This window comes from Mytilus californianus, unplaced genomic scaffold (assembly GCF_021869535.1).
Source record: "Mytilus californianus isolate M0D057914Y unplaced genomic scaffold, xbMytCali1.0.p SCAF_10, whole genome shotgun sequence".
Classification (NCBI taxonomy): Eukaryota; Metazoa; Mollusca; class Bivalvia; order Mytilida; family Mytilidae; genus Mytilus; species Mytilus californianus.
Genome location: NW_026262582.1, coordinates 69,647,638 through 69,661,381, shown reverse-complemented (window position 1 = coordinate 69,661,381; position 13,744 = coordinate 69,647,638). Strand labels below are relative to the sequence as shown.

The window sequence follows — 13,744 nt, the reverse complement described above, 5'->3', positions numbered from 1 at the left end:
CTTGAATCTTAATGTACTACTGAGGCTTGATGCAAATTATAACTGCATTGTTATTGTTGGTTCTTAATGAAACTCTCCACAAGAAACCAAATGACACAGAAATTAACTATAGGTCACCGTACGGCCTTCAACAATGATCACAGCCCATACCGCATAGTCAGCTATAAAAGGCCCCGAAATGACAAATGTAATACAATTCAAACGAGAAAAACTAGCGGCCTATTTTATGTACAAAAATTAACGAAAAACAAATATGTAAATTAAAGACTTGGGACAGACACATACATTAAGAATGTGGCGGGGTTAAACATGTTAGCGGGATCCCAACCCTCCCTCTAAGTTTGTAGGAATAGTTGTCCTGGGGAACAGTGGTTAAAAGAACTTGGGGTACAAAGTTTTAATAGGGCTTCAATGGGGAGGACGCTTGAAGAATCTCATTAAGAACCAACAATAACAATGCAGTTATAATTTGCATCAAGCCTCAGTAGTACATTAAGATTCAAGTGTGTACAAATGAAGGTACAGAGATCCGTGGGTCTGAGCACTATGAGTCCAAAGTTTAACATAGTCTTTATTGGGAAAAGCTTAAAATTCATCTTATTCACAACCTGCAATGCCAAACATAATTAGAGGCTCCAGGGAGCTTGAATTGCTCCCCTATTCAACTGGGTCTCATTTGACTTGATTATAAATAAAGTTCTTGTATGTGCAAGTCTGAGGTGCTAGTGAATAACTTTAATTAAGCTTGATTGCATAAAGTGTTCAATATTCTCAAAAAAAAAAAGATGAATTTGTTTACGATACAAACTTTGCCTTTACTGGCGACCATTTTGAAATTCATATCGCTTCAAAAAATGAAAAGTTAAACTATAAGGTTGTCGTTATTATCAGATAGCGGTCAGGAGTCTGTTATTCAGTGGTTGTCATTTGTTGCTGTGTTACATATTCGTGTTTCGGTCTTTGTTTGTAAAATATTAAAACCGTTATTTTCACTCGTTTGAATTAAATTGTTAAACAGCTGTCATTTCGGGGACTCTCCCTCTGGTATCTTTCGTCCCTCTTTTATAGCTGACTATGTTGGGGCTTTTCTCATTATTGAGGGCATTATGATGACCTATAGTTGTTTATTTCTGTGTCATTTAGTCTCTTGGCAATCATAATACATATTCTTTTATATATATAGCGATGTCGTTATTACGACATAGCTATGTCGTAATTACGACATAGTGATGTCGTAATAACGACATGTTATGTCGAAATTACGACATAGCGATGTCGTTTTAACGTCTTGTCATGTCGAAATTACGACATAGCGATGTCGTAATAACGACATGTTATGTCGAAATTACGACATAGTTATGTCGTTATAACGACATGTTATGTCGAAATTACGACATAGTGATGTCGTTATAACGACATGTTATGTCGAAATTACGACATGCTATGTCGTAATTACGACATATTTTTTTTTTTTTAATGGCCCTTATCGGCTTCCGTACTTTCCCGCCTTATTCTACTTTTATCTTGGTGGTGAGCGTCTTTTTTCCCTTTATGGATGTTTCACTTATTCCTCTAAGTAAATATCCGTGTTATATGGTAAATGGTCGCTGCTTGTCGTGTAAAGACAGACACGCGTGCACAATTCATCAAAGATACCAGGCTTAAGATTTTGTACGCGGCCAGATGTGCGTTTCGTCTACATAAGACTCATCCGTGGCGCTCTAAATAAATAAAAACCGACAATTCCGAAATGTTGTGCAAAATAAGAATAAGGCAATCCTTTTGATATCACATGCATTCATGCTCAAAAGTTCCCTTCTTAAGACCCTTACATTAATACAATATATTTAGCCTACCTGTTAAAAGAACCGGGAAAAATACTACACACGGGTTACAGAACCACTGAAACGAACAATAAGGGAGTTAATTTTTATAGGTTTTCTTAAAGCACATATTAATCAAATACTGCATGCAAAATTTGGCCGCTCGAATTCGAAAATTAAAAAAAAATATTAAAAATTCATGCAATATAACATCCTTCAGATGTTCACAACCCATTAGTCTTTCTTAAATCAGTATCTATTCTTTTGAATTGTGTCTTACATATTTTTAGCTGATTTTAACCTGCATTTAATGCAAAATTACATAAACTGTCAAAATAGTCTCATTTTCTATCTTGTCATTTATATTATGTATTACTAAAGAGCCAAGGCCTTACCCAAAAAGATGTAGGCCTCTTTTGGTTATATAGCTCCTACGTTTCTATGTATTCTAAAATGTCTTGTTATCAAATGTTCAAATGTTCAGGTTTTGAAATATAAAGAATAGAAAAAATTGTCCCAAGATATTTTAAAAACAATACTGAAATGAAAGACCCCCTTATACGAAGATGTTAGTGTGGATCTTTTCATCTTTGTTTTAACGCGACTAGGATCGTCTACTCACTGATAATTTTACCATAGATGAAGGAACGGTGTCTTGGGTTTTCTGTTGAGCTTTTTAATGTTAGCTAAATGATTGCTTTTTAAACAGAAGTGAGGATCTGGATGGGGTGTCCTTCGTTACTGTATTCTGAAAATGCTAAAGTAATTTTTTCTCTATTCTTTATTTGTTTGGCCCATTATTATCTATTCAGTAAAACCAATCCAGACCTACAGCAGTGGGAGTGGAGTTACTTTATTGACACATAAAATTGAGGATGGAAATGGGGAATATGTCAAAAAGACAACAACCCGACCAAAAAGAAGACAACAGCCAACGGCCACCAATGGGTCTTCAATGCAGCGAGAAAATCCCGCACCCGGAGGTGGTCCTCAGCTGGCCCCTAACTAAAATTGTGTGCTAGTTCAGCTGCATGCAGCAACAATCAAGCAGCATGCAGCAACAATCAAGTGAAAATAGTGAATAATAGTAACACTAACACCAAAATGATCAAATTCTACACGGGATAGACCAACAACGTTCTTCGTTTCATAAAAATTTGAGATAAGAATCTTTTTACTAAAATTCCTCTCTTAGAACAACTCATAAAAAATAGCAGGATTATAATTTGGTACGCCAGACGCGAGCGTTTCGTCTAAATAAAACCCTAGTAGTTGCGCTCGAATCGAAACAGTTGAAAGGCCATATCAAATACAAAGTTGAAGAGCATTTAAAACGGAAAATTCCGAAAAGAAATGCCAAATACGACTTGTTAGTGCATTACTGATATAGACAAACAAATGAATTGTATCTAAAACAAAAGAGGAGGAGTCAATTCTAGTATTAGTACATGTAGTTTAAAAATAATTCTTACAGATTTCTAGAGGCATATTGAATTTTGGTAAATTATCGTTGACTTACCATTATATATCAGTTGAAAACCGTCTTATCTATTTTATATGTATTACACTACACTGGAGTTCAAGAAGTACAATTCCGCAAAATCAGGACATTTAACTTACAGTTTGAAAATCGGAATTATTATTTCTAAGGACAATAGTTAAACTAAAGACCAAATTCATAAAATATCTACGTTGATTAACTTGTGTTGTGTAAGATGTAGGGTTGAAAAAGTTATTTTTTTAAATTCCAAATTTTGTAAGGCATGCACCAACCGTTCATTTGCATGTGTGACTTAAATTCTGATTTTCTAGAGAAAAAAATCGTTTCAGAAGGGAAGTGGAAAAAATTGTTTGTTTCTAATGAGAATTAGTAAAAAAATAAAATTGTTCATGTGTGTTATTGTTTTTTTAGTTGAAAAAAAAAAACTGTTATCCCTAGAAAAAAATACGCCCCTTCCCCAAAGATAGATGGTCGGTGCCTTAGACGCATATTAACAAGCGATCATAACTGCATAATTGTTTTGCATCTCAACACTATATCTTGTAGATGAAAATCAGTTACTTAATTGTTGCATATTCAGTGCTTATCGATTTTTTGAGGAGTGGATGACACGTTTTTGGGATATGGGGTTAAAAAAGTGTGGATGTGCGATATAAAAGGTAAACAAACGTTGGGATCAGGGAAAGGGACAGAAAGAATGGGAAGCGGTAAAAATTTACACAAAAAGCGGGATTTGTAAAATGAGCACACCGTGTCACCCATTCATCAAGAGTTACAAAAAGTGAACACACTCAGTTTAAATAAATGAACGACCAAGAATTTACTTGAGTATGAAAATATTGTCATCACTGGACTTCTGTCGTCTGGAAGTTAAACTATAAGTATAGTTTGGAGACCGTTTGGCAGCCACGTCCGATCGAAATGATAGTTCGAAACCCTCGATAGATCGAGCGCTACGCTCTCTGTATGTTAAATCACCCTTGCCACAACTCTCTGAGGGGTAGGTTGATGGCCTGTTGAAAATCAGAATGTCTTACTGACCGTTTCTTAAATACTTACCTTTTCTAGCCCTTCATCCCTGTCGACATAACTATCGTATTTGATTATGTCCTGAATATTACTGAAATATTTCAGCGGCTACTTGACGTTAAGCAAGCAGGAGTTAAAGATTATTGAATACACATATATTAACATTTACTTTTTATTAACGACATTAACATATCCTAGAGACGTATCTTGGAACATTAAAAGTATGAAGTCACGTAATGTGTTACAGAAGGGAAGTGAGAAAAACATTGTTTCTTTTGAAAATTAGATGGAAAAAAAAATCTTGATTTAAAATTCTTGTTCCTGTATTTTCTTTAAAAATATTTTGTTATTAAATTTGTTCCTTAAAAAAAAATGTCATATCCAATTTGTAAAATTTGAAAAATAAAAACGTCAAGGAACAAAACATTTTCCACTAGGTCTTTGTAATTTATTACTAGTGAAGTTTTTTTATCATGGTGGATTGATTGTTGTTAGCTTAACGTCCAGTGGATTATATTTCATGCACTTTTTAGGTGAGATTATGACCTTACTATCAGTGTGAAGAATGAGCCTACTCATGGGGTTTTTGATTATGTGATTACTTGGCCGTTTTTATAGTGATTATTTGATTACCAGACCAAATATTTCATGATTATTTGATTATTTGATTACCAGACCAAATATTTCATGATTATTTGATTATTTGATAATCTAGGACTGTATTTTTGATTATTTGATTATCTTATTTAAAAATATAATTGATGATTATGTGATTATATATTAGCAAAAAATATGTGATTATGTGATTACTTGGACACCTCCTGAGGGGGCTCAAGAATGGATGCCAACACATTTTATTAGCATTTGTGCTTTGCATCATTAAACCAAACTTTCAATACACTGGTGTCTTGTTTGGGAAGTCCTTTTTACCAAAATCAGAGAACACCATCACTTGTCCAGGGGCGCTAGATATCACAATATATTAGTTATTACCGACCATCAGAAACACCAGAGAATATTCTATTAGGGATCACTGTAACATGCATGGTCTGCAATATCAAATGTTTTGTTAAACACTAGACCAGTCTATTTGTAAAAAGTGGGCAGAGATACATGATTCATGTCAAAAAATCATCCCTCTAGAGAAATTGATTGGAGGAGCCAGAACCTCAGTATATTTTGAGGCCCTAATACAAGACCAGGTCTTCTCTGCCATTTCATCACTGAAATCAGTGTAATATGCAACCTCCTACTTAATTGTGTGTGATGACCAGGAATAGAGATCCAACATGCTGGCTCATAAGGTAACCGTCCAAAGGGACATGTCACCCAACCCAGACACAATCATATATTTTTTTTTGTTAATTTTTAGCCAGGAAGTATTTGCACTTACTTCCAAATGCTCTATGATTGGGGAAGAGGCAGCAAACATCTAGTTTGAGGCCTTGGATAAGTGGTCCATCATAATGGCTGATAAGGTAATAGTCGGCAGTAGTATATAACCCTTCCTGGACGTATTATTTTAAATCTGAGCCAACCAGACATTGTTTTTATTTCTATTGCTTGGTGGAAAGGAAGAAAATACTGAATTCAGTTGTGCAGATTTACCCTAGGCCTGGTATCAATCACAACTGGATTTCAATTTTTGCTTTTTATGTTGATAGCCGTACAGATTAAAAATTTCTACAAGTATCACATAAACTTTACATTAGCAATGATCCATGAAAATGAGGTCAAGGTCAGATAAACCAAGTCAGACAGACATGTACACCTTACAAGGTTCCATACACCAAATATAGTTGACTTATTGCTGATATTATTAGAAAAACAGACCAAAACACAAAAACTTAACATTTACCAATGAACCGTGAAAATGAGGTCAAGGTCAAATGAAACCTGCCAGACTGACATGTATACCTTACAATCATTCTATACACCCAATATAGTTGACCTACTGCTTCTAGTATCTGAGGAACCAACCTAAACATGTAACTTTAACCTTGATTATGATCTATGAAAACAAGTCAAGGTCAGGTCAACTCTGCCTGACGGATATGTAGACCTTGCAAGGAACCAATATTATTTTCCAAATATAGTTATCCTATTATTTATAATAAATGAGAAATTCACATGACAAAAAAACTAAACTTTTTTTCAAACAGTCACTGAACCATGAAAATGCGGTCAAGGACAATGGACGGATAGAAACTTCATAACATAAGGCATCTGTACACAGAGTATGAAGCCTCCAGGTCTCTTACCTTCTGAACTATAAAGCTTAATACAAATAGTGTACGCCGTAGGATTGTAATCCCTATGCCAATACATGTTGCATGCAAGACAAAAAACCAAGAATGATAATCCAATCTTATGATGACATAGGTGGAGACAACTCTTGCCATACAACTAAAAATTGTTTCCTATGCAAGTGGAGACAAAGGCCATCAAAAAGTATACCGGTAGATAATATACAATTCTAACATATAACTTTTCTTCATTAAATTGTTTCATAATTGAGTTTACATTTCATTCAACATCAGAATTATTTTGCAACAAATATAATTTTTGTTCGTAAGTAATATAACAGTCATATTATGTTTATGCTGAATTAGCATTTCATACAAATGTCATATTGTTTTTATGTGGATTTTACATTCCATACAAATTTCATATTGTGTTTATGCAAATTTAAACATTTTATACAAATTTCATATTGCATTTATGAGGATTTTGCATTTCAAACAAATTTCATTGTGCGTTTATGCTAAATTAGTATTTCATACAAATGTCATATTGTGTTTATGCAGATTAAGCATTTCATATTGTGTTTATCCAAATTTGTCACTTCATAGAACTGTCATATTGTGTTCACGATGATTTTTTTGCCATTTGATACAGCTGTCAAATTTCGTCCATTTCTGCTGATCACTTAAGTCAGATCATTCTCTACCAACTTCTTTGTTTAGCATGTATCATGTATTTGCTTGTTTCTGTGCTTCAGTTCTTATCACGTTAATTAAATCCTGGTTGATCAGAAAAATAAACCGTAAACAGGAAATCTGCAACAAAAATAAACAGAATTTTCATTGAACCATAAACTAGCAGGATACATATGCAAATTGTAATGGCTTAAATTTGACCTGATTTGTTCCTTTGAATAAATGATTTTAATGTTGGGTGTCATTTGTGGAGCAGGAAAAGTTGATCTTTTTAGAGTCCCCCCTTGGTTTTTGGTGGGGGTAAACATTGTATTCTTATGCAATTATTTTGTATCAATGGTTCTGATTGGATGACAATCAGCATACAATTCTCTATCTCCCTGTCTGTAGCTAAGGGAAGCTGACATTTTGAATTCGAGAATGTATTAACATGTAAATTCTCCAATAATAAGCTAAAAAACTTACATTTTGCACCTAGAAATCTTTTTATCAAAATTTATTACATTCTAAGGCAGACAATAAGCCAGAAAATGTCCAGTGACACAGGAAGTATACATATGACGTCACCAAAATTAGGTGCAAAAGAAGATAACATCATTTTGCGGAATTTTTCGTTTAATGAAAATTTTACACCGGAATAATGACTTAAATTAAATGTCCTACCTACCTAGACTATTTTTCTTAAGGAGGACACCCTTACCATCGAACTTTTTTGTTTGGCCTAATGAAAGTCACCATTGTTGCTGGTTTGTCTGACTTGATTCTAACTACTTGGAGACAACCTATGTAAAGGGACTTAACTTAAAAGTCACTGTTATGTTTTTATCAAACATTTTAAATAAAACTGAGAATGGAAATGGGGTCTTCAATACAGCGAGAAAATCCTGCACCCGGAGGCGTGCTTCAGCTAAAACATAGTTATATTCTAAGCTTATAAATAACACAGATTTTGAAAATTCTATTTAACATAAATACTGTGGATTCATTATTATAAGTGGGGCACCAATTTTTGGTTGATTTTGTGCGTATAGGTAAACCACAAATTTGAATGTTCAACAAAGTTCAAATTTTCTAAAGGCTTGTTTACAGACTGACAATTAAATGTCCAGGAAAATACAAGTTTTCCTCAATCCATGACAAAATTGGTATCCACGAAAAATAATAAATGAATCCACGGTACTTATAAAAAACATTTTCTAAAACTGACTTTTGAGCTTCTTTAATTTATTCATACCTCGACAACAGAATTATTATTCAGTTTTTGTTTGATTCCACCTAAAATTGGTTTCCCATCAACATAAATTGGTCTCTTTCCCTCGTTAGATATAAAGAACTCTCCAGTACTCCGTAACTTTATGACACCCTGACGACGTGAGATTTTCCATGCTGGTCCCTCCAATGCTAAGTCTACATCAACTTGATTGTCTTTGGTGGCTCTTCCTAGTGTTATCTAAAAATAGAATTTTCTTATCAATTACATACATAAATCTTATTGTCATACAAACAAGCATTCTGTGAGTATTGCATGGCAATACATAGTCCCCTACTAGTTAAGAATTCATTGTACTTGAACAAAATGCTAACGTGATCTATAACTTGTCATGGTGTAAACTATATAACAAATATCAAGTCAATATCTTCAAGCATGAGGAAAAAAAGTGTGGAAAACTGATTATTTGAGTGAATTTTCTAAGTCCAAGGACCATAACTCTGCACAAAATCATCAGATCGGAACAAAATTCGAACTTGATCTGTAACTTGTCATGATAAAACTATATACCAATTTTCAAGTCAATATCTTAAAGCATAACAAAAAAAAGCGCGGGAAACTGATTATTTGAGTGAATTTTCTAAGTTAAAGGACCATAACTCTGCACAAAATCATCAGACCGGAACAAAATTCAAACTTAAACTGTAACTTGTCATGATAAAACTATATACCAATTATCAAATCAATATCTTCAAGAATGACAAAAAAAGGTGCGAAAAACTGATTATTTGAGTGAATTTTCTAAGTCAAGGGACCATAACTCTGCACAAAATCATCAGACCGGAACAAAATTTGAACTTGATCTGTAACTTGTCATGATAAAACAATACACCAAATATCTAATCAATATCTTCAAGCATGAAAACTGATTTGCTGGACTGACGGATGGACAGACAGACAGAGTGCAAACCTTAAGTCCCCTTCGACTTTGTCAGTAGGAGACTAAATAAAATGAAAAGATTGTTTGTTATATTCATGGTTTACTTAGCAACTTCAATCCTGATATAATGAGAGAATAGAAATCCCTGGAAACTATTAAAAAAGATATTCCTTTTTATATTAAATATAGGGAAAGGTGGGGGAATGAAATCACATGCCCAACAACACAAAGCCTTGAAATATTTTTGTATGCTGCAGGGAAATTTTTTATTTAGATCTTTTCATTAAACAAATAATAAAAATAGGATGACAGAAAAACAAATTATTTATCTTTACACATGTAATTTGAAATAAATGACGGACATTTATGAAATCATAAATAAAAATATTGATGATAACCGATTTATACAAAAACATCAGAACTTTATTTCGGGGTATATTCCTTTAAAAATTTGTGACATTTTTTCCTTGGTTTTTCATAGACAGCCATATAACTTTGACTTACCTCTCTCGACCTCATTAAGTACCGCACCAATCTTCCTCTCAGTACTGCTAATGTTTGATTATCAAAATCAGGTGGACTTATACCTGTTAAAAAAATGAAAGTTAATTTATACAGATTTTTAGGATCATGCATGTGTGCTTTAATATAAATATAAAGTTTTAAAATCAATAGACCTTGACTGAAGGATTGGGCTAAAAGATGTTTAGATCATTTTTTCTATTCTTTCTATTTTTGTATCCCAATATACTCTACATTTGTTTTGCTTATTTTTCATATTTTTTGCCACTTATTATCTTTTCTGTAAACCCCATCCAGACCCGTATTTCTAGTCTTGTACTCTTTCTGGCGTTAAATATTTAATGTCTGTCAATTTTGTCATATTTGTTTATTTATTTAGCAAGTAAGACAAAACCTAGACCTATGTTTGATTGTGTAAATCAAAGTTAACGTTTCTGTTTTCCGTTTTAAAATTGTTTGATTTGAATGTTTATTTACCTGTAACACTGTCAACAAGGACCTGCCATTTAGGTAGTTCCTGTTCTAAATGTCTATTTACCTGTGACACTGTCAACAAGGACCTGCCATTTTGGTAATTCCTGTTCTAAATGTCTGATCTCTTTTTTATTTCTTCTGTCTGCAACAGCTAATTCTGAAAAATAAAAAAAATAAAACATTTTACTAAAAATTATTATACAAGATTCAAGGGGCATAGTTCTCCCCAGATATTTCATTTAGTATCCTGGTAAACAGGGAAATTTGATATACCATCTTATATCTAGAAATTATAGCATCACATCCATAACACAATCTATAACATAATAATATCAGATAGCATCACATTCAAGCAATATAGCATCACGTTACCATGATGATAAAAGGCCCTGGGGAGAACACTGAGGGGCACATAATACTAAGAAAGATAACTCTTAAAATCAACAAAGAGATTTATCAAATAACTTTGTGAAGTTGAAGCATACAGACTGAACAAGTTTAATTGTGAGCAAATGCTCATTTATGATACCCTGCTATTGGTTGCTGATTTGATTTGTAGTTCCTGAGAAAAATGTGACCAAAATATATCAGGATGGACAGATGGACACACAGACGACAGATGTAAATCAGTATATTCCTGACCTTTGGAGAAAGGAATATAATTATAACAAATGTCAAAACACTGACTACTAGCAGCATCATAAAATGAAGTTGAAAAAAAACTGTATGATTCATGGAATTAATGTTTTATTAGTTAAGTACTAACCATGTTCTAATATTTCATCTGTAGGATCCCTGAAATAAGACACACAGAAATTTGTAAGCAATAGACTATCTTCATATTACTGACTTTTGACTCCGGATTATATAATTTGTCGACTAGTTACCTTGGACATCATGGTACTCGGTCAAGTAAGAGCAACCAAAATAAGTAAAATCAAACATATAATCGGTGTAATTTGAAGGGAAAGTTTACTGTTTTCCGATGATTTTGTAGTGAAAAAAAATATTAACCAGGTAATTTACCCCCAAAATTGTACCGATTGAAAGCTTGGTTTTACTTCTTTAGCTTGCTCTTACCTGACTTGATACCATGATGTCCAAGGTAACCAGTCGACAAATTATATAATCCAGAGTCAAAAGTCGGTAATATGAAAATAGTCTATTGAACCAGAAACTTAACATGAATTCTTTTAAATAGCATTTGACAATACCATTGAACATTTATTATATGTTGGTGACATCTAAGTAAAATACCAAATGAACAAAGTTTCACATAATAAGAAAGAAATGTGTTGTATTAATTCATGCCACAAAATCCAGACATGCACTTCACAAAACCCAATACAAAGGAGCTCATCTTTTATTGCAATTTTTCAATAATTTTGTTGGTCATAAAGGATTTATTTTGTCTAAGGCAAATCTTCCCCCTTGTCATTTTAGAATTTGACGGAAGTTTGAATATGTTTTGAATATAACTGTTGATTCATTATTAACTGTGGGGTACAATATTCATGGATTTTTTTGGGCCAACTATTTCAAATTCATGAAAATTGGTACCCAGGAAAATAAATAAATGCACAGTATCTGTAGATACTCACTTTAAGTCATCATCATTCAGCATATCTTCAGCATCAGAAAAATTTAAAACATGATCCCCTCTTGGCATTGGTTGAACTGAGATAAAAAGAGAACAAATTAATACCACAAAAGGCTATATGTATACAATAATAAATTCTTATATTTAATTTGATGGAAATGAATAGATATCTGGCATTTATTTCTGTCACAAACCCCCTAAAGGGCATTTATTGCTGTTCTTCATCTCAAAGTCACAAGGAGGCTTTAACACAGAGCCAAGTTGAAGTGTTCTTCACAAAGAACATCAGCATAGATTTAGACAAGGCCAAAAATAAAACTAAAATTGTTTGATGTTGCCTACCTACCAACCTAAAAAGCAGCCTACCTGAAAAATTTTTTAAGTTTTCTTCGTGCTCTAATGTCCCTTATGTTATTGGCCAAAAAATTAAATAAAATCCCTACCCACCTACACAACCCTGCAAGGCATGGGTAGGCAACGTCAAACAAAGAATTTATTAATGGTGGCCCAACTGGTTTTTTTCTTTACATTACCGTCTCAAAAGAAAATCTGCATATTCATCAATTACCATTGAATATTCATACCTGATTGGTCTGGTAATAAATGATATTGTTTCATCAACAGCCAATGGTTGTGTAAAGATTTTGGGGTTCTCAAGGGGTAAAATGATTCAGGATTCTTGTCTATCAATTCTTCAAATACTTCTAAATTAGGCTGGCTTGTCTGTAATGGAAGTTAACTGACAATTAAATATAGTATAATAGGATAATATTTTTTACGTTTAACTTGTTTTGTGTTGTATGGTTGCTGTTTATCAGTTTTATCAATTGGTAGAAAAAATGTTGCCCTTTTATGATGAATAATGATTTTTGTATCCAATTGACAGAAAATCTTCTAAAATGTCCTACATATCACTATAGGATATTCCATCAAAACAAATGTGGGCGTTAACATGGTTAAGGAAGGAAAGTTTTATTTTTGAACTGTACAAGGGTTGGGTTCATTTATTGTCCATTTGATGTATACAACTACTCAAAAAAGTATTCTGCTTATGTAGTGTATTTTGAAAATTTCTTCCTACCCTCATATATTCATTTTAAGAAGTTAGCACTTCAAAGGTGCAGGATTCAAAACAGTCCAAAGAAATAATATTAAATCCCACATAACTCTCGACTTTGTACTGGAAACCATTTCTGTTGTGTAAATTTGTGTAAAATATAGTCCCAGTCTGTATGTAAAAAAACTGAGTCCAGTAAAACACGTAAAAATAAAAAAATATATTTTCAAACTTTTGACAAAGTGTCACAGGTTCAACAAAAAATCTCCCATTACTCTTTACTTCTGCATTGAAAAACCTTAACCATTCTGTTCTGTAACTGTTAACCCCTACTGGTACTTACAGACAATACTGTTCCCAGTAGTTTTTCCTCCTCTTTACTGAATAATGTTTTAGACTGGACACTGGCTATGATATCTGGATGTAACTGTTTAATGGCCTGCATACCCAACCTAAAATTCAATATGTTAGGTTTTATAAAAGTTTTAAAGTACATGTGCTACTTCATCATTTTATGCATTTGTTATTTTACATAAATCAGGCCACTTGTTTTCTCTGTTGAATTGTTTTACATTGTCATGTCAGGGTCTTTTATAGCTTTCTATGTGGGTTTTGCTCATTGTTGAAGGTCGTATGGTGACCTGTAGTT

General features: G+C 33.1%; 1 protein-coding gene across 1 annotated transcript in view; it reads right to left on the bottom strand.

Moving 5' to 3' along the window:
- Positions 1-6,822: 6,822 nt before the first annotated feature.
- Positions 6,823-13,744, bottom strand: part of LOC127718422 (microspherule protein 1-like) — a 34,476-nt gene continuing 27,554 nt past the window's right edge. The window contains exons 6-13 of the mRNA XM_052224438.1: positions 13,439-13,547; positions 12,623-12,761; positions 12,040-12,115; positions 11,205-11,233; positions 10,503-10,595; positions 9,947-10,029; positions 8,527-8,742; positions 6,823-7,412 (exon numbers count right to left, since the gene is read on the bottom strand). Of these exons, the coding sequence (XP_052080398.1) occupies positions 7,326-7,412; positions 8,527-8,742; positions 9,947-10,029; positions 10,503-10,595; positions 11,205-11,233; positions 12,040-12,115; positions 12,623-12,761; positions 13,439-13,547 (832 nt within the window). The 3' untranslated portion in view covers positions 6,823-7,325. The remainder of the gene's footprint in view (positions 7,413-8,526; positions 8,743-9,946; positions 10,030-10,502; positions 10,596-11,204; positions 11,234-12,039; positions 12,116-12,622; positions 12,762-13,438; positions 13,548-13,744) is intronic.